Source organism: Procambarus clarkii, chromosome 56, assembly GCF_040958095.1.
Source record: "Procambarus clarkii isolate CNS0578487 chromosome 56, FALCON_Pclarkii_2.0, whole genome shotgun sequence".
Classification (NCBI taxonomy): Eukaryota; Metazoa; Arthropoda; class Malacostraca; order Decapoda; family Cambaridae; genus Procambarus; species Procambarus clarkii.
In genome coordinates, this window is record NC_091205.1 from 27,466,065 (window position 1) to 27,491,982 (window position 25,918).

A 25,918-nucleotide genomic window follows, 5' to 3' on the forward strand; every position below is an offset into this window, starting at 1 on the left:
TACACATTTTCATATAAACATTTATTTCAATAATCAAGTCTGCCAAAGCATCCCAGGTCCATGTACTTATGGTTACTAATAAAAGCGTAATACAACGTGTAAACACTTAAAATTCAATTGTCAGCGTAGACAGTGTTGTCTACACCTGTATAGGCACCTTCAACAACCGACAACCCGTCAGTTGCTAATGCGGCGAGTGTAGACTCGCTTCTCCTTGAGCCAGCCTCCGAGCTCATCCCTGAGGAGGAGGAGAGGAGACGGCTGCAGGCAAGGAGAGCCTAGCCTATACAACACCACAGAAAGACTTTATGCATGTAGATGAGAAGCGTAATTGTACTTTGTTCGTGTTTCGTAGAGAAACGGGAAGCAAACAGTTCTCTTTAATACTGATCATAGCCTTAACGAACCTGTATTTAATAAAATACATACAAAATATATTACGGTGAGACTTCTTCTCACGTGTATTTAATATACGTATCAAGAACCAAGACTAAAGTGAATTCTGGCAAACGCCAGATGTTTTAGGAGATGAGAAGTGACAATGTCCCCAGGGAAGCACGGGGCGGGGCGTCCTGTGGCTGCTCACCTGCTAAACACCGGCGTCAACAGATGTTAAGGGTGTGACCGGCCGTGGGGGAAGCACTGGAAATCCACAGCCAAGAAACACACTAGTTATTCAGGTTGTCTTGGTACTTTGATTTGGCACTTTGCGGTACCACACCACTCGTTGCTATGATTTGGGACGAACCACTTTTAGGTACTTTTTCCATGGTGAAGATACCGATATGATCTATATATTTAAATATAAAAATAAATGGAATAAACACCGTTCCTAGATTGAGGAACAAGTGGAGAAGATTCACCCCTCACTTCTTTGGCATTAAATTAACAGTGACAACAATGATCACTGAAACTTTCTACCGAAATGAAACAAAAAACGTTTCGCGAGGAATTACTTTTATGACCAACGAAGCCATTTAACAGTTCATTAATATAACTATGATTTGTTAAATCTTTACGTAGCTCAAATTATGATTTAAAATATTTGTTTCCACAAATACATTTACAGTTAAAGTTATCGAGATGTTAGAATATGCGTAAAAACTTAAGACTTAATATTTAAAATATCTACTTAAGATTCGATAAGGTTTTTTTAATTTTTAAAAAGCATACTATATAATTTTCTATCCCAAAACCGTATAATATAAAACTACCAATCGAGGTAAAAAAATATAAAATTATAAAAACATGTGAAACGAAGATCCTCGTTAGTGGCAATCAAATATTCTTCGTTGATCTCTGTTTTGCAGTGTCAAAACATAAATGTCAAGTTGGTCTCTCCCTTGCCACGTTGTCTCGTTTGATCTGTCGCTTTATCGTTGGCGAAGTGAAGAAAGTCTTTATTTGACTAGAGTGAGAAACTCCTCCCTGGTCTTGGGGTCGTCTCTGAAGACCCCAAGCATCGTGGAGGTGGTGGTCTTGGAGTTGATCTTCTGCACTCCCCGCATCACCATGCACATGTGGCTGTACGAGAGAGAGAGAGAGAGAGAGGTGTCACCGTTAGTCTCGTGTCACTGAAGGTTAAGACATGTTGATAATAAGACCATCACAGAGCAACCCGGTCTACTGAATTACCACAACTTATAAAATACAACGCTCTAACCTAACCATTTAGGGCGAGCGAATTCTAGCCACCCACCTAACCTATCCTCCAGAGGCATAGAAAATGTGGATATTTGAAAGTACTTTGCTTCTCAAAGCAAAGTACTTTATACGTAGCGTACAAGACAACCTGGTTGTTAAGAATCACTACATCAACTTTAAAGTCTCTGACATTAAGCAGACATGTCAGACTTTAGTTAAAATTAACATAATTATATTTACTGTTGTATGTATAAGAGAAATGTGAAACTTAGAACAATTTAATCATGGAAAAAAGGCATCAAATAAAGCAAATATAATCCACAGTGGAAGACCGGAAGAGGAAGGGATGGGGAAACTGCGACAAATATTAACAGAAAGGAAAGAACCCATATGAGAAGCTTCTATACCAGAACTGAACCGGCTACAGGTTAATTAACTACAAGACTGAGTCATGGTACTCACACTCCCTCGATGATCACGCCTACTCCAGTGGGCTGGATGGCTTCAACTATCGCCAGGGCAATTTGCTTCGTCAGCCTCTCCTGAACTGGAAGTGAAGGTGCTCCAGTTACCATCACTATAAAGTTGTCAAAGCACTTGCCACCTTCTTGGTGATCTTTAATACTTTCATATATTTGATAAGAAGGGTTCTGAAAACAGTTACCCCCAAAAATCAATGGGTAGTTCAGATTTTAAAAATCAAAATGCAAATACTGTAGGTGTTCGGAAACGCTTAAACCTTGACAAGACTTAAAAACTTACCTTGTAATCTGCGGCTGAAGATCTCTACAATCCTGAAAAATATATAATAGAATAAATTAAAACATTCGTAACCATTACATGAATACAAATGTTATGTCTCAGGACTTTTATCCAACATTCGTAATAATAAGCAGCCTTGGCACTAATAAAGTAGCAACGCAAGCTTATAACCCCCCGGGCACAACGCTGCTGTATACTAAACGCACCACACGAACATTCGTAATGTTTACAAATACTGGCTTGTGGCACAGAGATTACATTAACGTGATGTGTCAAGGACTTGCCGTTTGCGGCAACAATACCGAGAAGCGCGCCTAGCTTAATATTCCAGAGAAGATGTGACCAGCCACCACAAGGTCTCTGGCCCGCGGGGCTCACCCAGCTGGTCGGGGAGGTAATGCGTTCTTGTGTTACAGCTGTTCCATTAGCTGCACTTTATATTATTATTACCATTGCTCTTATTATTACAATTATTTCACGAATTGGTATTGTTTAAGTACAAAATTATGCATTATACACACTGTATTATAGTGACTGCATTCACACGTTTTATATCTTCGTATTACCTTGCCACCTTAGAGAGGCCGAGGACCTTCTTGTTGGGGAGGTAGCCGACGGACACCTTCCCCCAGAAGGGCACCAAGTGATGCTCGCAGATGGAAAACATTTCTATGTCCTTCACGATAACCAGGTCGTCGTGGTCCTCGTTGAACACCGCACCGTTCATTACATCTGCCCGATAGAGATGAGGATGGTGAGGGACAGGTGAACAGATGAGGCTAAGTAGAAATTGTTATTGATCACGCATTGCTGGCTGACTATAGCTCGTGCTACGTGGCCATTTCGTTCTGAGTAGCTGAATCTAAAACTGATCACGAACAACTGGTTGTTGGTTAGGATTTGGACGTGTTGGAGAGTATTGTCAGTCATATATTGCAGGTGTGTTGCAGTATTAGTAGTGCGAGATTTTAGGGAAGGTAACTGTGTTGAAGCATGCTTATAATCTAGTCTCTTAGTGATCTTTAAGATCGCTCACCTTCGATGGTCTGGTCGTAGCCCTTGGTGAAGTAAAGCATGGCTTTGGCTGCCCTCATGGGGGTCTTGAGAAGACCTTCTCTGTCCGGGTCTTCGCCAAGATTCTTGATAAGAGAGCGGTAACTGTCGGCCAACTCTGGAAGGATGTCCTCTCTCGTAGGGCGGCTTGTGGTCCAGCTCCATGTCGAAGTGGAAAGGACACTTCTCGTGACCTGTGGGGGTTAAACTTTGAACATATATATATATATACAGATGCAGACCATAAGTCACAATAACGTGGCTGAAGATATGACCAAACCAGAAGATGAAGAAACAAAGAAGTTTCGGTCCGTCCTGAACCATTATCAAGTCGATTGACAGTATACACAGTGATAACCATACGACACATAACAGCAATACAAATACACACACATCGTCTAGCCTGTAATACTTTTCTCCAGGTTTTATGACCTAACTGGGTTGTGTTGTCTGTTAAACCTGTACGTCTTTTTTTTTTAAGTTAATTAGTTTTTAATGATGCCCTTCTGCTATCATCAAACGTCAGAAAGGTTTCACAGATTAGTAATATAATTTAACCAAGACATTTTAGACTAACATCTGAAAGATTTATTCAGCTCATATGTTCTGGTAACAGATTATCACTGGATTTTAAAACTATTTGATTATACTTTGAGTTCTATTACGATGCTGGTGAACCTTTCTGGTGTCAACGTCACACTGTGGATGTTTAAAATAATATAGCCAACAAACTGAAGATCTTAACTTTCAGCTAGTTTGGTTGATCAAAGAGACGTACTCTAAGAAAAAAAGTTTAACAGTAACCGATTCCAAGAAACACAATAAGTCTCGCAAAAATTGATAAGGTGTACCCAAGACGAGTTATATTACCGGTGTACCCAAGGAGTGGGTGAAGGAGCCCTTGAGGTGAACTGAAGTCTGCAAGTCACTGCGACAACAACGTCCCTCAACCTGCCGGCCAGCACCCAACACGAGAGCAGCGTAACGGTATACACACCAAATAGAAAAAGCTTTTAGCCGATGAAAGAGTTATGGTAATAGAATTTAGCGACGCATTTTTTAGTAGTGGGGAATCTAAGAGTGACAGCTTGTGTATGTTGCTGATTTAGGGGCTGCGGGAGCACGGGGCCCCTGAAACTTTACCCTTCCTAAACTCTTACCCATATGGGGAAATCTCAAAGGAATCATAGTGTCCCTCCAGCAGAGCAAAAGCCAGCAGCCCACCATGCCCTGAGGGCACATCAGGAGCCATCCAAAACTCTTCAACCCTCGACTCAAATCGACCAAGCGGATGCCGGTCTCCCAGCCAGAAACAGCAACCAGAAAACGTTGAAAATCTCTTATACTTATGACCCCCGGCGATAGGTGGCAAGGCGTTATAACACTCCGGACAGTTTAATAGGAATGTCCAACGACAGTATCGAGACCCAAGGGGCAAAGTCGCGTCGCATGTTCATGCGGCCCCAGACGGAGCAGGTGTCCAGACGTCCGCTCGTCGTCAAGGTGGAACCAAGAGTCCCGACACCTTGTGTTCAAGCCAAAGTAAAGCTCACTAAATACGGGTTAATACACTACACATGTTCCTATGGTCCAGTGTGTGCTGACCCCAGGCGTTAGGAACCCCCATCCCACCCCGCTTCAAGCCTACCTACACTTCAAGAGACGGAAACGTGGGGACAGGTAAGTAATTATAAAAAAAGGCACCAAACCGGGAAGTTTGTGTAACGTGGGGACAAAATAACACTGTATCAATTGATAAGGTTGATAAAGAGAACCTGTTCAGTAAGAGGACACTGCCAAGGCGGGGCTCAGGAGCTAGTACATTTAGGCGAGTACACGAGTCTCGCATATACTCAAGACCGGTCCAGCCAGTCTGTAAACTTCAACGCGGTGAAGGAGGAAGAAGAGAGAATGTTAAGAAAAATGTAAAGAGTAAAGAGAAGGCAAAACAAAAAGAGTGAAGGAGGGTTAAGCAAGCGACTTTGCTTAACTTTCTTGCTTAACCTATGTAAGCAACAGCTCAACGGGCAAAACACTCAAAAGCCGAATCAACATAGTTTGCTTAGCGTGTTCACTGGAAGGGGGGGGGGGGGAGCAGGCAGGACGGAGAATCTATCCGCCTGGCTTGCATATCCTCATTGTTTAAATTTTCCTATTTCACACAAGCAAGCATAACCGGCCTCGTGACGCTCTCCCTGCCCTGTACAGGGACTCTAGGTAATTCCCAGAGGCAATCTTATTCAACAACTCGTCCCGGATGACAATGACTTTTACATAAGACTTTACTAGAGCAAACATTTGTACACGAGCACTAATTTGCCCTACATTATTCACTTAAATTGGGAAGGTGCTGTGTCTGGCCATAAGTTTACTGTAAACAGACAAGGTTAACTCTGTTGGCTGTGGTGTTTGGAACAACGCTTAAACCTGGATTGAGACGCTGTGTCTGCTGCTTCCAACTGACCTTGCAACATCATGCTAAGCCCACTAGTTCCTATGCACGCGACGAGTCATGATAACGTGGCTGAAGATATGACTAAACCACACATCAGAAAACGAAGGAACTATGTTTTATTTTGATCGATTGTTTCCGCCAGAGGCGGCAAGTTTATTATGCACCCCATACTCATCCTGTGAGCGATAGAGCAAAAAGGATTACAGAGGGCACAAAAGGTCTTTATCAGACCTCAACGGAGATTATTACATTAACAATTTCATCTATCCTTCACACCTTATCTGTAACTAGCTGACACTGTATAATTACAGTGTCAGCTAGTTACAGCTAATGTTCTATTTCAAGGGCTATATATTTACAGTAAATCATTATATATTAATGGTAGATCTTACCGCTAATCCATAATTATTTGAGCAATGGAGATAGTACAGAGGAAAAAGGGGAGCTACTGTTTGTTAGTATTAGTCTTCACAATACACTACTCGTTTCTTAATCGCATATGTCATTTATCTACTGGAAGCGAAATATGGAGACAGTGCGAAGATTTCAGGTATTTTATCCTTGGTAATAAGATGGCTTGCCATTTCATACAACATTTTTAGATTTATCTCTTTGCGCTTCATCTAGATCCCTATACAAGCCGAACTGCCAGAGATACCTGTAGCCAAGTCTTATTCGAGCTGTAACGAAGTCTGTTAGTCTGCCAATTTTCTTACATGCTCCATTCACATGTTTAACAGTTTTGGTCCCTCCTGGACCATTATCAATAGCTCCTAATGGTTCAAGACGAACAGAAACGTCGTAGTTTTCATTTCCTGATGTGTAGTGTGGTCACCACTATTTCCCAGTGGCACTTCTCACACACTCTCGCCCGATTTAAAACTATATTCTAAAGCAACATAAAGCTATATGGGGTCAATGAGCTGATGCATCACCGCGCAGATAAGATTAAGGTTCGACGTTTACCTCCTGGGTAGTAGCCCTCCCTACACACCTCTCGCCAAGTCTGCATCCGTCCCTCACCCTTACCACGTCCTCGCCAACATCTGTGTGGAGCTGCCCTTGACCATCGATCCAGTACAGCCACGCCTGCGGCCCTCTGGCACGGGGGCCGTTACAGGAAGCCCTCCCGCTGTGCCTTGCCCTACCAGGCCATGGTTCTGCCTTTACTATTTTGCTGTTAGCAAAATAGTTTTTTTTATAATCATAGAATAATAGCCCAAATAACCTAGGGTGGTAGATTTTAGTTTTAAACAAATTACTAACCTATTGGAACTCTGGGGTACTTCGTACAAGCAAATACAAGCTACTAAAACATCGATTAAATCGGACATTCATTGTTTCTGTGCGCGAGGGGAACCGAAAAGCTTCTGATAGGGAATAATTGTCAAGTGTCGAAACGAAATTGGGCCTTAAACGTATCAGGGACGATATCAATAAAAGATATCAGGATCCAGTAATGTGCATCATTGGAGATTTTAACATAAGAATTGATTGGACATTAAAAAAACAGGCGACTGCCTAAAAGCAATAGAATTGTTTCCAGACAGTTTGTCAGAGATCACCAAAAAGAATATTCTAGATTTGTAATGGTTAATGTTGACAACGATGAACGTTATAGAAACAGACAATGCAATTAATAATATAGAAGTTAGATTAGGCATAGCATGAAAGTGCTGAAAGTAAGTGTAAAATAAGAGACAAAACCCCGGAAAGATTCCCCTGGTCTACCTAGCACCTGTGAGGACCCTCTTTACTTATGGTCGCTACTCCTATTAATGCTGTAAAGCTTCTTGGCAATTTGAGTAAATATAAGTATTCCATAAACAATTTCCTATATATAAAAAGATGTAATTTTGTAAATCTTGTGAACTATGCATCCGCTTATCTTTCCTTATCGAGTATCGATAAAAACTAACTGCAAAGGACAAAGATACCCACACAATAGTAACCTTTGTAAATTTTATCTATTACCTGACGGCAAATAATTGTTACAACGTGGACATAAATAATAACTTTTGCCGACCTGCTGACGACGACGACCTTCTGTCCCTGGCCATGTGCAGGAGCCGGGCCTTCCTCTCCTCGAAGGATTCTTGAGTGTGGAGAGAGGAGGTCGGGCTGGTCGTAGACTCTCCACACTGGCACTTGTTTCGTGGTGACTGAGGCGAGCTGGAGCCCGCCGCCACGGCCACTCCGTTCACGATAGACATGGTGGTGATGGACTGTACAGAAATGTGCCAAGAAATTATAGTGTCTCGCTGAAGATATTGTGGAATGTAACAAGCAAAGCAAATTATGGTAAACGAAATTAAACGGGAAGAGAAAAAGGTGGAATGAGGTCCGCGTTTGTTGGGTAGATGGGAGGGGGAATCTTTAGTAAAAATGTGTAGAACAAAAAAATAAAGTTATGGAAATAAGTGGGAAGGAGTGCGTGTGCCTAGCATGAAAGGGAGCGGGACACTGGGACAAGATCAGGAGATGTGGAATCAATACCTGGGAGAGAGAGAGAGAGAGAGAGAGAGAGAGGGGGGGGGGAGGCGGGACTCCCATGTGACACACGACAGATTTGTGTTGCCAGTGTTTCTTAAGCGCACTAACTACCAAAATGAGTACGATCTTCACTTGTAAATAATATATATACAACAAGAACGACTCGGATGACAACTCACTGGAATAACAAGGCTCTCAAGACGTTCCACCACGAGCGCCGAGCAACAAGTGACTGGCCACAACCTCCTTGACGAGCCCTTAAGTACGTCTCACTCGCCCACTCGCGCCACCTAACAGGTTGCCGGCTAACTTTAGAACTTATAATTTGTTTGGGTTTATGGCCTTTAATCAGTTGTGTAAGAACGATTAGTGGCGGATTCAAGTTCAAGTAAGTGTTTACTTGTCTTTGATTCCAAGGATCAACGTCCCCGCGGCCCGGTCTCCGACCAGGGGGCCAGATTCACGAAGCAGTTACGCAAGTACTTACGAACGTGTACACCTTTCCTCAATTTTTGACGCCTTTGGTTACATTTATTAAACAGTTTACAAGCATGAAAACTTCGCAAATTTGTTATTGTTATAAACAGCCTCCTGGTGCTTCGGAGCTCATTAACTGTTTAATAGTTGTAAACAAAGCCTCCAAAGATTGAGAAATTTACAGGTTCATAAGTGCTTGCGTAACTGCTTTACGAATATCCCCAGGTCTCCAGGTTGTTGGTCTGGTCAACCACGCTGTTTGATGTGGCTGCTTGCAGCCAGACGTATGATTCACAGCCAAATCTATTGAGATAATAAAACGCTGTCTAAAAGGTTAGAGCAGCTTAGACTAATTCTATCATCATCTATTACAGGTCCCTGAAGGGGTTTACAATATAGTACACAAATTATAATCATATTTCCCATTGCAATTACATTAATAAATTATTTATTACAGTACAGATTACAACAAAGATTAAAAGATTTTTAGTATTACAGTCTCGGGTTTAAGTGTTAGAACCTCCTCAGAATTGTCTCTGCCATACCATTATCACACATCCATACAATTTTATTTGGTACCTTCAAATTTCTGTATTTCCATATTTATCGACAAATTTCTACTCCAGTACATAGTGATCTAAGGTGTGAACGTGCGGCATACTAAACAAATCACGTGATATGCCGCAAACATACTACAAATATCAGGAATATTCCTTCTACAATTTCCTTGATTCTTATGTTCTTATCTTTTTCACTGACATCAGCACCGTATTCCCAGTAATATTATACAATATTTTTAATCTCATGCACGCTGAAGCCTTCCATGTAGACAGCATACAAAAAATACATTTGAATCTCACGAAATAAATAAATAAATACATAAATCATACCGCAACGATCATGCCGGAACATTTTTGTCAGGGTCGTAGTCAAAAAATCCAAAGCCTGGGAAGCGCGTGAAAAATGAGTCGATGTTGTACCATATGTGAAGGATGGGTCCGTGATTGGTGAATATTTGAGCGTAAGGCCTTAGTGTTACACCATTAGCCAGTGTTAGTGTGTTCACCATTATAGGTCTCTTGACTTTTTCCTATATCTTCTTGGACCAATTTAATGTTTGTTTTAATTTGTTTCAAAGTTATTTGACATTACGTCGACAAGAGGTTGGTCCGTGACTCTCCTCGCTATTTCATCAGTTGCCTCATTTAACAGTATTCCCACATGTGAAGGGATCCACAAAAAAATCTTCCTTTAAGGCCATTTTTATTTTATTTTATTTTATTTATTTATTTATTTAATGTTCTCTTTATGCACGTCCTCAATAAGTCAATATACACGTGTTTTACAATTTAACTGCTCCTCTGCTATCGATAAAATACAGGCATCTTTACCACTCAGTATTACTTCCCTTAAAGTCAATTTTCCATTAAGTTAAGATTTAGGAAAAGAATTGGGTAAATGCTGGTTCGGTAACAGGGCTATCGATTTGTGGAACCAATTACCACGTAATATAATAGGAATATAATTATCATAAATCATTATTATAGTAATTATATAAATCCTTGATTGTTTCAAGCGTTGGTTAGACAAATATTCACCCAAACTCATTCATATATAAGTAGGAGCTGTCAAGTATGGGCCAATATGCCTTCTGCGGTTTCCTTGATTCTTATGTTCTTATTGCATATATTAACGGCGTCCAGAGGAGTCGTTCATGACATTCATTCCCCTTTTGCACGAACTTTCTATTTTCCAAATTTCACCCTTAAATTCATAAAACATTTTATAGTTTGGAGTGTGATTTTTTTGTCCAAGCTACTGCTAATATGCAGGCGATGAGTCACAATAACGTGGCTGAAGTATGTTGACCAGACCACACACTAGAAGTTGAAGGGACGACGACGTTTCGGTCCGTCCTGGACCATTCTCAAGTCGATTGTCACAATCGACTTGAGAATGGTCCAGGACGGACCGAAACGTCGTCGTCCCTTCAACTTCTAGTGTGTGGTCTGGTCAACCTACTGCTAATATCTTCCATGCCTGCTCCCAGACAACACACCCGCACCCTTCCCTTGGTACTGAGCGTCCTCTTTATATACATGAGCAGTAAGTCCTCCAAATATGTCGATCCTCTTAGCTGACTCCTTAGTGTAGGCAACTGGTATCACTAAGAAAGAGTTCAAGACTAACAATCATTTTTATAACATTGGCTTCTCCCTTACTAGTTAATCTTCACATATTTCTCGGCAATCTTACGAAATAATCATTCTGATTTAGGTGTTATTCAATAAAGTTATCTTATTTTTTGGCATTTATTCACAGCTATGACAAGTGTCATCATGATACTAAATACAATTTGATGCCTTATTAAGATAAACTAACAGATATGAGTAACACACAACAGAAAAACAAAACCAATATGTAACAGCATACAAAATATACATTTGAATCTCACGAAATAAATAAATAAATAAATAAATACATAAATAAGCAACGATCATGCCGGAACATTTTTGTCAGGGTCGTAGTCAAAAAATCCAAAGCCTGGGAAGCGCGTGAAAAATGAGTCGATGTTGTAACCGAACCTCGGGAAGCTGACACCAGCGTCAAGTATAGCTTCCATGTCGGGCCCTTTCTTTCTCCTCGCGCCCTCTTCCGGGTCGGGCCGCAGGTCGGCTTCCTCATATAGGCTACTAGTGGGGTATTTAGAATTGGCCTGCTTTCGGCTTGGAGAACTCCCGTCACCTGAAGTGCCATGGGATGTAGAAAAAGGTCGACTATGGTGTTTTGGATGTGGTTTAATCACAGGAATGGGAGTGTTGTAGCCTCTCGTGCTTGGAGAGCCGGGATCCCCCACACTATGAGGCCGCTCGCTCTGTAAGCTGGAAGGCTCATGATCTTTGGGATCCCAGAGTTTGTTATTATGGTTGCGAGGACCATAGATGGATAGACTTTGATTTTTAAAGACTTTTTGTCTTTGACTTCTAGGACTATAATTATCCTGGTTATCGTTGCGATGGTGGTCGTGGGATCTAGAACCAATAGGTCTACGATTCCTAGAGCTAGAATGCATGTGACTTTCATAATTTCCTTGAAGTAAGTGAGTAGAGGGTCGTCTTTTGTTCTGTGTGTGTGCCGAGGACACAAGCTTGGATGTCCTAGGAGGAGATAAACTTGTAGCCTTTGGTGTGCGATGATTTTTGCCATACGACGACATCGACGGGGATTTTGATGCATATGTCACAGATTTTGTGGTTGTATAAAAACTAGGTACATACCGTGGCTTGTAGGTGGTGATTTTAGGACTGCCTGTAGGGCGTATCGAAAAGGGGCGGATTCTGTACAGCGTTTTAGGTACGAGGGTACTGAAGTGTCTCTTTACCTCGTTGATCTTCTCCAGTTCCAGCGACTTTGCGCGGACGGGCAGGTACAGGTTCTCGTACTCGTCTTCCTCGTCATCATATTTCTCTTGAAGAGGTATCGGCCCTGGCTTGTTCCTCAGGGAAGTCTCTTGCGGCAGCTTGTTCTTTAGAGACGTCTCTCGCGGTAGCTTGTCATACAGGGGATGGCTACCAAACATGTTCCTGACCTCCTCGATGTCTGGAACTGGTGAGACAGTGGTAGTAGATTGTTTTCTTTTAAAACTCTTGACCATCTTTCCTTCCCGTGTCCTGACGTTCCGGATGGCATCTACCAACACATCTGATTTTTCAATCTCTCTCTGCAGGCCGGTATAATACATAACCTCGTCACGATTCCTCGTTTCTACCATTCTAAGGACGCTTCTTAAGGAAGGAGCATCGTTGGAATCACCTTTTTTAATCGTAGAAGCATGTGTGGAATTGCGAGAGCCTCTAGCCGAAGAGAGAGTCCCAGGGGAGGCACTGGAGGACTCTACGCCAGAATGGGTCGCCTTGGGGAGTGTTGCCCTTGCGTTAGTTGGTCCCTGCCTCGGGTCCATCTGTTGTGACGGAAGCGCTTCTTCGGGAGGGGTTCTAGAGGGAAGGTCTCCAGCCGGATAGTAGCTTCTAGCGTTCTGCGGGTGGTAGCGCGAAGGCGCTGGGTGGTCACCGAAGTCGGTCATGCGGTAGTTCATCACAACCTCCCCGATGGTATGGTCATTTCTTGTGCTGCCTTCACCGTCACGGTAGTAAACATTGGGATCTGCAGGAGGATAGTACATCAGGGGATAGATTCCAGAGGGGTAACTATATTTTAGAGTGTTACTTGTTGGATAACTGCCCAAATGATAGATATAAATTGGATAACTGGCTGTTGAGTATTTGTGTCTTATATAAGCTCTCATCGGGTTTGATGCTGTTTGATAATACCTACCGACCAAGGTGTTGTGGGGAAGTTGGCGACGCGCCGCAGAAGAGCTGGTCAGAGGGTGTTGGGGGTCAAGCACTGTCCCGACCACTGCCACACCCTGGGGGCCGTGGGGCGAGGAGAAGGCCCTAAGGTTCAAGGTGGACTGCTCTCTGCTCCGTGTGGGATCCGACTCCGTTGTACCCAGAATTAACTTCCTACCTGTATCCTGGAGGGCCTTCTCTGCCGTACCCAGAACTACCGCGTCTTCACTGCCTTTGGATTCCTTTTTTTCTGAGCCCAGGTGGACCTTCTCTGCTGTATCCAGGGGCATACGCTCTCCTGCACCCAGGGACACCCGCTTTGGTCTTCCTTGTTTCACACGTTCTATTGTACCTTGTGGCATCCTTTCTGTTGAATATAAAGGTTTTATTTTATGGATGCTGGGAGAGACAGATATGAGGTTTTCCAAGCCGAGAGAATCACCGAGGCCGAAAACTTCTGCTGTTGCCTCTGTTGTGTCGGCATCAGGGCTATTGATGCTCTCCAGGGTAAAAATAGCATAGTCTGTAACGTCGGTGTTCAGCAAGGTCTGAGGACGCTCTAGTGTCGCGGTCACCTTCACGAACTCATCTCCATCACGCGCGCCATCATCAGAGGAGTCTTTGGAGTAGTCTAGGCGCCCTTCCTCCTCGGAGTAGTCGGTCTTCTCATCGTAGTACTCGAAGTGGTTTTCCTCCTCGTTGGAGTAGTCAAACAGCACGTCGTAGCGCCGGGGAACTCTGTCCGTCAGAGCATGCAGTGGAGCAGAGGGCGGGTCGCGGGCGGTGCCGGACGCTTGGATCAGTGGGACCGTTCTTAAAATCTCCATATTGGCGAGGCCGGGCACCACCTGAGCCCCCGCAGGCACCACCATCCCCGCCGCTGCCACCAGCAGCCACCAGTTCACCTACAAAAATACATGACGGGATTAAAGGGGATTGCCAGCTGCATTGAAAACATTACGAACTGACTTAAAGAATAATATAGATAATGCTGATTAAAATATCATAATGACCATTATTATAATGTAAGAATTACACTAATATTATTAGTAATATTTAAATGACAAAAGATAAAAAAAATGCCATAGTTGATTAATATATTAGGGCAGGACATGTGGATGCCTGTAGAGGGTGGAGCATCACCAAGGTGCACAGATATGCTTAACACTTACCAACAAGCAAATAATACCCATTATAGAGCACTCGCCACTACGTTTGCATTCTTGTCCACTGACATTAATACTCTGAAGTTATCGGTTAAATTACACGACAGTTCCACACGCCTCGTGAGAACTGAAGCTAATCCAGCCGACCCGATGTCTTAATCCAGACTCTCCTACACAGAGGCATGGCTGCCGTGTGTATGGTTAACAAGATCAACACAATACATACCCAATAATAACCTACACAACTCCCCTCCATAAGGATCCCTCTACGACGAGGCAAGTATTTTGTTTTGCCAAACAAAACAGTCACTCCAACCCTCCAAACATCTCGTAAACTTATAACTAATAACACACTTTTGTAACCAATGTCTCTCAAGTACATCCACACTGCCTCACATCACTGTACAGTGCAACCGGTTGTGGCTCTAGACGACCAAAGTAACGGTTATCGTGTGTCGTGTGGGAGGAAGAGCCAAAGTAACAAGTGGTATGTGGGAGGAACAGCAGGTATGTGGGAGGAACAGTAAATAGGTACCTGGGAGTTAGACAGCTGTTACGGGCTGCTTCCTGTGTGTGAGGGAAAAAAACGTTAGTAATTAGTAACAGTTGACTGATTGACAGTTGAGAGGCGGATTGAAAGAGCAGAGCTTAACCCCCGCAGGCACAGCTAGATGAATACAACTAGGTGAATACCACTTGGTATACTGGGTACGTGGGTACTGACACTGGAGACGACCACAGGTCAGGGAACCACCATCTACCCGTCACCAACACCACCTCGTCCAGAGCCAACTGAAAGACAAGACAACTCACCCAAAGCCAACAGGCAGGAAACCGGACAAATACTATCCCAGTCTACTCGAGAGCAAACTGGTGAACGGGAAGACTTTGATTATAAATTACGAATAATTGCTATATTATATTGAAAAAGATATAATTAATAACAGATTTATAACTTGTGATCTGAAATTGTTTAACAGTACACCGTTGGCCGCCACAGTCATCCAGCTGACACTCTCTGGAAGTCAATACTAAGCAGTGAAGGTCTGCTGGCGTGGACGGTTCGTGGTCGGCCCTTCCTCTCTGAAGATCATTTCCTACGTGGAGTACACATAACAGACAGACTTGTACGTTTTCTGAAAACAATTGATCGAAATCATGGGTTTATAGGGAGGATAGGGGGCAGGAGGATTCCTAGCTAGGGGAAGGCTGAGGAATAGTGTATGTTGGCTGATAAGAAGGAGGGGCTAGTGGTTGGGAAGGAGTGTTGTCAGATCAGATCAGGTCGCACATGTTTAAATCGTACCCAGTAGGGGAGGCAAATGGTGAGAAGAATGAGGGGCAGCAGTAGGTGGCTACTCGTGGACAGAGTATCAAGTTCACAGGTATTTTATACCTCAACTATATTCAACCTTGTGCCCCATAACTTGGGGTTAAGAGGGAGGGAGCGAGACTTGTCCAGGGAGTTCTTAGTGTCTGGAATAAGCAGCAGCTCCTGGTATTGTCTGGAATATGAAGCAGTTCCTGATATCAGCTCCTTAAAGCCTGTACGTCATGTTCTTGCGTCACTGATATGAACAAATAACCAGAGATTAAACATTCTCATGTCTGATATCTTAAAAATTTCTATGTAATCTATCTTGTGACATCCTGTCTGGAGGAGAGTGCGACCAGAGGTTTTATTTTCATGCTCAACGCATTTTTCCCACCTTGTTATCACTCGAGACAGTCGAGTTGAGTTGGAATAAACATTTTGCGAGAATGTTTACTCCAAAGACAGTCTGTGTAGACGATAAGTCACAATAACGTGGCTGAAGTATGTTGACCAGACCACACACTATCTACTTGAGAATGATCCAGGACGGACCGAAACGTCGTCGTCCCTTCACCTTCTAGTGTGTGGTCTGGTCAACAGTCTGTGTAACGAGTGTGGCAGTCAGGCTGACAGGTGCGACACTAATATACAAACGAGACAGTCAAGATGACGTATGCGACAGTTTAGTTGACAGGCGGGGCTGGTCTTCTGGACATTGGGAAGCGATGTGGTGACAGAGAAAGGAACAAACACACGTACATCTGGCAGATATTGAGTTACAAAAACAAACACAAAAAGGAGATATTCTGCTTTTTTCTCTCTCTCCTTTTTTGTGTGATACGAGTCCCACCCCGACTAGCAGGCAGCTACAACCAGGAATACGCAACCAGAAATACGCAATCAACAATAGGCAACCAAGAATATGCAACCAAGAATATGCAACCAAGAAAATGCAACAACGATTATGCAGCCAGGAATACGCAACCAAGAACAGGTAACCAAGAATTGGTAACCAAAAATACACGACAAAGACTACACCCCCTGGAAGCAACTCTCCTGGAACCGCACCAGGAGGGGCCGTGCATCATTGCGCTGTGCTGCAGTACACAGACAGCATAACGAGCCGCCGTGGACCGCCGCGCCACAGCGGTGAACAGTGCTAGCGATGACGCTCTCGCCCACCGGTCAAAACATCAGTGTGGAATATCGTGCATATATATCGCCTTATGTAATTAATTTCGTACCTAACAATGCACCTCTTCAGGACGCAAACTTGGGACAATGAAGGATCTATAATTTGCAAGTAGCACGGGCTGTTTGGAACGAACGTCGTGTCGGAACGAACATCATGTCGTGCCCTCCGATAAAAACTCCAGACCTGTTGTGGTTAGAGACCTTGGCTCGCCAATATCTGAGGAATTGATATAAAACAATGGCCTTATGAAACGCGCGTTTTAGTATTTTTTCTCGCAAAGAAATCAGTTTTTTCACATTTCATTTGGTGAATGCACAGACATTGCTTTCTAGTACTTTAAACAGTCGGTTCAAAGCCTTGCTGGGCGGGACCACGTGAGCTTATACCTCGACTAGTTCGACTGAATAAGTATTCATTTCTGGTGTTGAGCTAGACTAGGCAACGCTTCGCTCCGAATTAGTAAAATCAAACATGCACCAAGGTCTGATTAAGACTTTTTTCCAGCTATAATCCTTTTGCCCTACCGCACTATTTTGAGGATGTGGTGCACAGTTCAGTAAACTACCGCTCACAGGATGAGTATGAGGTGCACAATAAACTACCGCTCACAGGATGAGTATGAGGTGCACAATAAACTACCGCTCACAGGATGAGTATGAGCGGTATGAGAGTATGAGTCAGGATGAGTGACGGTCCAGCAGGGGCAGCGTGACGGTCCACCAGGAACACCGTGACGGTCCACCAGGGACAGCGTGACGGTCCACCAGGAACACCGTGACGGTCCACCAGGGACAGCGTGACGGTCCACCAGGAACACCGTGACGGTCCACCAGGGACAGCGTGACGGTCCACCAGGAACACCGTGACGGTCCACCAGGGACAGCGTGACGGTCCACCAGGAACACCGTGACGGTCCACCAGGGACAGCGTGACGGTCCACCAGGAACACCGTGACGGTCCACCAGGAACACCGTGACGGTCCACCAGAGACAGCGTGACGGTCCACCAGGAACACCGTGACGGTCCACCAGGAACACCGTGACGGTCCACCAGGGACAGCGTGACGGTCCACCAGGAACACCGTGACGGTCCACCAGGAACACCGTGACGGTCCATCAGGGACAGCGTGACGGTCCACCAGGAACACCGTGACGGTCCACCAGGGACAGCGTGACGGTCCACCAGGAACACCGTGACGGTCCAGCAGGGGCAGCGTGACGGTCCACCAGGAACACCGTGACGGTCCACCAGGGACAGCGTGACGGTCCACCAGGGACAGCGTGACGGTCCACCAGGGACAGCGTGACGGTCCACCAGGAACACCGTGACGGTCCACCAGGGACAGCGTGACGGTCCACCAGGAACACCGTGACGGTCCACCAGGGACAGCGTGACGGTCCACCAGGAACACCGTGACGGTCCACCAGGGACAGCGTGACGGTCCACCAGGAACACCGTGACGGTCCACCAGGGACAGCGTGACGGTCCACCAGGAACACCGTGACGGTCCACCAGGGACAGCGTGACGGGCCCAAAAGGACTCAGATCCGGGAGAGTAAACTGACGCCGCCCGTCTATACAGTACTGTCCACCAATCACTCGTGACGTGATAAAAATACATTTTTTTTACTAAACGTACGTGAATTGCACAAAAGGTAAAAGTTTCTTAATTTTATTTTACGTTTATCCCAATGACGCGGTGGTTATTAAAAGGGGCGGAGGAGGGAAGGGGCTGAAAGACAGGGGGTGGGGGGAGGCGGTGTTGACAATGACAGGATTAAAAGGTCATTGCTCGCTATGAACCACTGTCCCTCGGGCTAGGCTTGTCCAGCAACAGCCGACCCGAAAGACGCTATCATCAATAGTGCCCGTTCAAAATAGTGGTTTTCTCAAATATAAATGAAATTATTACGTATTGGTATACGGTGAATATTTAGGTGCAAGTTAGGTTAGGTTTTTAGGTCCTGTTGGTGATTAGTTGTATTTGATGTACGTGGGTGAAGCATTATCAGCGTTGTGATTCGAACAGAGCTCGTCAGTGAAGCACTGTTCGAGGAATGTTCGAAAGTCATCAAGTGTGTGAGTCGTGTGTGAGCTCTTTTCATTCATAAACCGGGTTTGGCGGCTGGATTAACGAGCATTTGCTCTCGTTAATGCAGCCGTTAACAACGAGCATTTGCTTTGTTATGAGGACGAGAATCAGGTGGAAGCAAAGAGTCTTTGGTGTTGACGAACGAGGTTCATGAAACCGAGTCCTGAGAAATGGTTGTGGTGGAGACTTGATGTGTTCCAACACATCCCGTCCCCATAAAGAATGGCTAAATGCTCCATAATCCAGCCTCCAAACCCCTTGTTTATAAAGGAAAATAGTTTACACGCGAATGATGAGGGTCAAACATTTCTCGAAACAGTGCTTTGCTGACGATTTCTGTTCGAATCGCCACGCTGTAAATGCTTCACCGACGTACTACAAATACCAATAATCGTACTTGTACTATAGATCCCAAACACCTAACCTACCCTATGCCTAACGATACATAGGACTTTAATATATGATAATATTAACTTATAACAAACCTTTTTAATATACAATGTGTATATTAAATGCTTTTATGTTAGCCTTCTGTACGGGCAGTGTCATACGGTTTCTGGCCATCATGGAAGATATATTCAACTCGCCCTTCTCCTCTGATGTACACATGGCATGCCATGAGACTGTGTGTGTGTGTGTGTGTGTGTGTGTGTGTGTGTGTGTGTGTGTGTGTGTGTGTGTGTGTGTGTGTGTGTGTGTGTGTGTGTGTGTGTGTGTTAGAGGTTACAGAAGTTCTTGAGCACGTCTTGCTTGTTATAGTGTCTATCAACGTCTAGTGGCTGGAGTTACTTTTCGTAATTAGATGATTCGACAACAGTTCGTGTTTAATCCCTTCAGACCCAAACCAACAACATTACAGCTAAGCTGGCTGCAAGTCAAAAAAATAGCTTATTGTAAACAAAGCAATAAAAAGAAGCTTTACATTTTCGCGGGCGGAAAAACGCTCACCAAGTAAAGCTTTATGGGAGTTGAGTTGCAGCTCTTTGGTTCAGTCTCTCGAACCTCAGTCGACTGGAGTATAGGCTCTGGCAGCCCGTCCTCCAAACAAAGATACAAAAGTGATTCCATGCACCCGCCAAACCCCCCTGTTTATGAATGAAAAATGGTTTACACACGACTCAACTGCTGACGTTCGAACATATCCGAAACAAGTGCTTCACTGACGAATTTTGTTCGAATCACAACGCTATAAATGCTTCACCCACGTACTACAAATACAAATAATCGCCAACAGAACCTAAACACCTAACCTAACCTATCCTATGCCTATATATACACAATATGCTAATATATTATAATATTAATTTATACTTGAGAAAATTCCCGTTTTGAATAAACAGCATGTTAAAATTTATGAATGCGTCTGTGGGGTTGACCGCTGAATGTAATGGACTTGAGTCGAGGACGGGTTGGCTCTGGAATCTATAATAGATTCCAATAGATTCTCTCATATTGTTTTTAAAGTTGTGGATAGGGAATTTCTCCACTTGTCATATTCCACGTGTTCACTAATCTTACACTGAAACAAATATTCAAAATGTCTCCGTGGCTCATTTGAGTACTGAAAATTCACGCGTGTTCCCCTGCTTGTCTACTAATAATGTCAAATATTCTCTCCTTGTCAGTCCTGTTCATTTCCATGAGTATTTTACGTGTGGTGATCATGTCTCTCCAAACCCGTCTCTCTTTTCAGTGACGTCATGTTTAATGTAGTCTTTCCACGTAACTCATACCTCTCTCCTCTGGTACTAGTCGTTGTGGTTCGAACAAAACCACAGCGTTGTGGTTCGAACAAAATTCGTCAGTGAAGCACTTGTTTCGGAAGTGTTCGAACGAAATCAGTTGTGAGTCGTGTGTAAACCGTTTGTCATTCATAAACAGGGGGTTTCGCGGGTGCATGGAATCACTTTTAGGTCTTTGTTTGGAGGACGGGCTGCAAACTTTTATTGAACGGTGCTTCACTCACTTCCTATGATCGAATCATACGTCTTTAAATGCTTTAACCACGCATTCTAAATACAATTAATTTCCAACAGAAAAACACCTAACCTAATGTACTGTAGGCCTAAATATACACAAAAGTACTTTTATATAATATTTGTATTTAATGAAGTATTGTTTAGCGTGCTTAATGCTAGTATTGACTGGGTGCTCAGTGCTAGCTATTAGTGATTGGGTGCTCAGTGCTAGTATTAATTGGGTGCTCAGTGCTAGTATTAATTGGGTGCTCAGCGATAGTAATAATTGGGTGCTCAGCGATAGTAATAATTGGGTGCTCAGCGCTAGTAGTGATTGGGTGCTCAGTGCTAGTATTAATTGGGTGCTCAGTGCTAGTATTAATTGGGTGCTCAGCGATAGTAATAATTGGGTGCTCAGCGCTAGTAGTGATTGGGTGCTCAGTGCGAATATAGATCAAAGATTTTTTTTGTTTTCTTCAGAAGGGATCTGTAGCGCAGCGGCCTACAGATTTGGCTTACACCCGAAGGACCAGAGTTCAATCCAGTGCGAGACAGAAAAGATTGGACAGTTTCCTTTCACCTGATGTGGCTGTTCCCCAAACAGTTAAATAGGTACAAGGAAGCTAGGGAACTGTTGTGGGTTGCATTCTGTAGTCGGTAGTTGGTCCTAGGTAGATTTTAATAAGCCTAATTCACACTTCCTATCCCTGACAATGTGAATTCGAAATTATAAGAAAGATACCGATCACACTGGATCAAGTTATTCTTTCTGGCATTCTGTACCTCTTATTCAAGTCCATTCTTGACAAGAATTGAGCCACACAGCTCACGTTAAGTTTTGTAAATGCAAGATGTACGTGCAGGGTATCATTAGCACTTATAAAGGCTTACAAAGCTTTACAAAGTTTTACAAAGCTTTAAAATAAAATAGTACCAACAGCAGACCATTATAATCAAATTGGGCTTTTTGTTTACGGAAAATTTCTAATGATACAATAGTGAGTCGAAGATTTGAAGTAAAGCATTTGTCCCCCAGCATCTATAATTAAAATATTCAGGAATAAACTGTACAAGCAGGACTGACGTAGTTTAGAGCGTCCCAGACGCTTGTCGGTAAACACCAGCACGTCGGTGACTAAACATTTCTCAAACAATGGTCAAAATATGTCTTACCAGCCGCAATTTCATTGTGTTTTGCGTGCACACAACGACGGAGGACGCGGCTAACACAGTCTCTTCTTGCTGGTCGAGCACACGCACTCGCACACCCACCCACACCCTTGGTGTCCAGACACACACACACAAACACTCTCACACACACCAGACAAACCGGTGCGGAGTCCCGTCTAGCCGACCAGGAAGACCCAACTGATGTACCGCGGGACGGAAGGGATGGAGGAGGTCTGTCTGGGGGAGAAAGCTCGAGAAACTGCAGCAGCTGACGGCATGTGGTCCCGCCAAGCTGTACAACAATCATGTTAACGACAGTTTCCTTTAACACTGCGCACTCTTTGCGTCCTCTTTTTATGACTAATAATACCGATATATTGGACAAATATTACAACAAAACTTATTGTTTCTCTCGGCTAACGGATAACGAGAGCGGCAGTTGTCGAGGATGCCGGCAACAGATGGCAGCACTTGTTAAATTTAACGAACGGGGTTTCTAGTTTTGTTCCCAATTTTCTTCACAAATGTTTCCTTGCAGCGTCCGCGGTTGATGCCGTCTTGGTAATAAGGCAATTTGACGGTTATTGTTGTTATCTTCCGTTGTGATACATACCGTTTATATTTGTACAAGAGACTCTGTCCGAGGTGTGGGATCAGACGCTTGCGGCAAGCCGTATCAAACTTTGCAGGGTGAAGGGTCTTCGTCCGGGGATGGTCATAGGCGGGTCGGGATCGAGCCTCCATGGACCGCTTCCCTCCTTTACATGAAATTGCAAATTATACTCATTTCCAATCTCGCTAACTAACCGGCTCCATCCTCACTAAGAATCACCAGCACAGTATTTTCTTAATAATGATTAAATGAAGACAGTTTTCAGTGAAAAATTTACAAGGGTTCACCCCTGTAAATTTCACCCCTTCCATCACATGGAAGGTGGTGAAGGAGAAAGTTTATAGATATGGGACTCAGAGGTTAGTAATGATGGTTACAGAAATGAGAATAGTATTTAGTGAACATGGATAGTGATGAGGATGGCTATGAGTAGTGCAGATGATTACCGTGATGAAGGTCGTGTATAGTCAAGATGAGTCACAGTAACGTGACTGAAGATATGATGACCAAACTACACACCATTAAACGGAGAAACGATTTTGCCCGAACTTCCTTGGACTTCCTCTCTTCTATGACACGAACTGACAATGGTCCAGGACGGACCGAAACGTCGTCGTTTCGGTCCGTCCATTTTCTGATGAATGGTTTGGTCATCACATCAGTGAAGATGTAGTGTCCTTCACTGGAGCAGCGCCGGGTACCATTTATATTATATATTTTCACTAACACTGGAAGGTACAGGAACAGACATATTCTGATTCCTGTTGGTAGGCCTAGAGACTGCCGGGCCCAGAACTCTTCCTAAACCACAGCTTTCTAGTTTTCACTAACATGACCCACAGCTCATTTTAAGCTTTATAGTTGTAATGCTGGTTTTCCCTAGAATACGATTCTACAATCGATTTATAACCACGTCTCTAATGTTGGGTGAACATGGGCGAACTGTTACAAATTGGTGGCTAGTTGTCCCGTCCTGCCCAGGGTTCGAACGCAGGGGTCATGGAACATGGAACATCACATGGAACTCTAAACGTTTCTATCCAACAGCGATTTATACTTAATATGTCTGTCACTTAATATATAAATTTATTTTCAGTCTCTGGGCGTTACACGTCCAACGTTTCAGTCTTCGGATGTTATATCTCTTACGTTTTCTGCGCCAAGACGACTTTTAATCGTCACTTTTCTTCCAGGGATATTTATCTTAGCGTCTAGGCTCCTAACCGAGTTATCCTGGATGAGAAAATATCAAAATCGTACGATGGAATCAATCGCATTCCTGGACTTCCCTCCAGGCACACGCACTACCGACTGAAACACGATGAACTCAAAAGAAATACGTATTAAGAGGAACGTTCAGCGCTTGTGATGTGTGTGTGTGTGTGTGTGTGTTTATGTGGTGCGTGTGTGTTGTTCACAGCCTTCGTCAGGCCCTGAGGGGAGGGGAGGGGGGTTGATAAACGGATGAGGACCTGCAGCAGGTGGCTCTTCAGCGACGGAGAAAGTTATCTGCATGTGCTACGTACGGCGCTCCTTATAGTCAGGTGATCCGTACAGGCAAAAGTTTCGTACAAGCTAGTGCTCCACATTCAAGCTGTGTTTCTTTTTCGTCTCCGGCCTCCTTTGGGTTGCACCCGCTGAAGGCTCTAGCTCCTGGCTACGACACAGGTCAAGTGGCTCTCCGGACGCAGGCTGGACTGGCTCTCCGGACGCAGGCCGGACTGGCTCTCCGGACGCAGGCCGGACTGGCTCTCCGGACGCAGGCCGGACTGGCTCTCCGGACGCAGGCCGGACTGGCTCTCCGGACGCAGGCCGGACTGGCTCTCCGGACGCAGGCCGGACTGGCTCTCCGGACGCAGGCCGGACTGGCTCTCCGGACGCAGGCCGGACTGGCTCTCCGGACGCAGGCCGGACTGGCTCTCCGGACGCAGGCCGGACTGGCTCTCCGGACGCAGGCCGGACTGGCTCTCCGGACGCAGGCCGGACTGGCTCTCCGGACGCAGGCCGGACTGGCTCTCCGGACGCAGGCCGGACTGGCTCTCCGGACGCAGGCCGGACTGGCTCTCCGGACGCAGGCCGGACTGGCTCTCCGGACGCAGGCCGGGCTGGCTCTCCGGACGCAGGCCGGGCTGGCTCTCCGGACGCAGGCCGGGCTGGCTCTCCGGACGCAGGCCGGGCTGGCTCTCCGGACGCAGGCCGGGCTGGCTCTCCGGACGCAGGCCGGGCTGGCTCTCCGGACGCAGGCCGGGCTGGCTCTCCGGACGCAGGCCGGGCTGGCTCTCCGGACGCAGGCCGGGCTGGCTCTCCGGACGCAGGCCGGGCTGGCTCTCCGGACGCAGGCCGGGCTGGCTCTCCGGACGCAGGCCGGGCTGGCTCTCCGGACGCAGGCCGGGCTGGCTCTCCGGACGCAGGCCGGGCTGGCTCTCCGGACGCAGGCCGGGCTGGCTCTCCGGACGCAGGCCGGGCTGGCTCTCCGGACGCAGGCCGGGCTGGCTCTCCGGACGCAGGCCGGGCTGGCTCTCCGGACGCAGGCCGGGCTGGCTCCTTCCATAAACACGACTCTACGTACAGGACTGCGTCAGGAGCCGCCACAGAGCTCCACTAGGGTTACGTCACACCATCATAGGCTTCACTAATAACACACTGCATTAATCTGTGTTTCGCAAAGGACACACCACACTATCTTGGGCCACACCGCATCATCCAGGCACAAAACACAGCCCAGGACTATGCTAGGGGGTCACACCGACCAAGTACACCACTGGGACTATGTTAAGAATTCACCTGACGTCCCAACATATAGAGGACACTCCAGTTCTGCAACATCCCTCAAAGAGGTCGCTGGTAAAACATCTCCCGAAGATTATTTCCAGTTTAGAACAAGAGAAAGCGAGTACCTCAGCGTTTCAGGCTTGAATAGAGCCGTCGGGGTTTCAATTTACTCTAAACAAACCATTATTTCTGTTTATCTTGTGGGCTGGGGGCGAGGAGGGCTTCATCCTGTCCTCCCCAAGTGTGAGCATTGGGTTGGAAAATGTTTACCTGTTGAATATAACCAGTAGTTACCCACCACACACACCATCAGTGTGTGTGTGGGTGGGTGTATTTGTATATGTCTATATGTATGTGGGTGTGGTGAGTGTGTATTTGTATATGTATGTGTGTGTGTGTGT

The 25,918-nt window shown here is 45.1% G+C and overlaps 3 protein-coding genes across 3 annotated transcripts; 1 reads left to right on the forward strand and 2 right to left on the reverse strand.

Moving 5' to 3' along the window:
• Positions 1-6: 6 nt before the first annotated feature.
• Pu (GTP cyclohydrolase punch) lies at positions 7-8,729 on the reverse strand. The gene is given in 8 exon segments (XM_045762994.2): positions 7-1,524; positions 2,107-2,191; positions 2,407-2,438; positions 2,973-3,138; positions 3,443-3,602; positions 3,604-3,653; positions 7,941-8,139; positions 8,587-8,729. Coding segments are annotated over 7 exon segments (804 nt in total). The 5' UTR covers positions 8,128-8,139; positions 8,587-8,729; the 3' UTR covers positions 7-1,400.
• A 2,369-nt stretch (positions 8,730-11,098) lies between these two features.
• LOC138353146 (uncharacterized) lies at positions 11,099-23,687 on the reverse strand. The gene is made up of 3 exons (XM_069305984.1): positions 22,136-23,687; positions 13,220-14,141; positions 11,099-13,048 (listed from the first exon to the last, which is right to left on the reverse strand). Exons 1-3 carry the CDS (start codon positions 22,148-22,150, stop codon positions 11,382-11,384), a joined length of 2,604 nt encoding a protein of 867 aa, XP_069162085.1. The 5' UTR covers positions 22,151-23,687; the 3' UTR covers positions 11,099-11,381.
• Positions 23,165-25,298, forward strand: LOC123770900 (uncharacterized). The gene is made up of 2 exons (XM_045763078.2): positions 23,165-23,206; positions 24,414-25,298. The coding sequence occupies exons 1-2, from the start codon at positions 23,165-23,167 to the stop codon at positions 25,296-25,298; spliced, it is 927 nt and encodes a 308-aa protein (XP_045619034.2).
• Positions 25,299-25,918: the final 620 nt, after the last annotated feature.

Coding starts and splice junctions, on each gene's coding strand:
- LOC138353146 (XM_069305984.1), bottom strand. Junction 13,049..13,219: donor TCCCCACAACACCTTGGTCG/GTAGGTATTATC, acceptor ATCCTCCTGCAG/ATCCCAATGTTTACTACCGT.
- LOC123770900 (XM_045763078.2), top strand. CDS start 23,165: ATGGCTATGAGTAGTGCAGATGATTACCGTGATGAAGGTCGT. Junction 23,207..24,413: donor ATTACCGTGATGAAGGTCGT/GTATAGTCAAGA, acceptor GCTACGACACAG/GTCAAGTGGCTCTCCGGACG.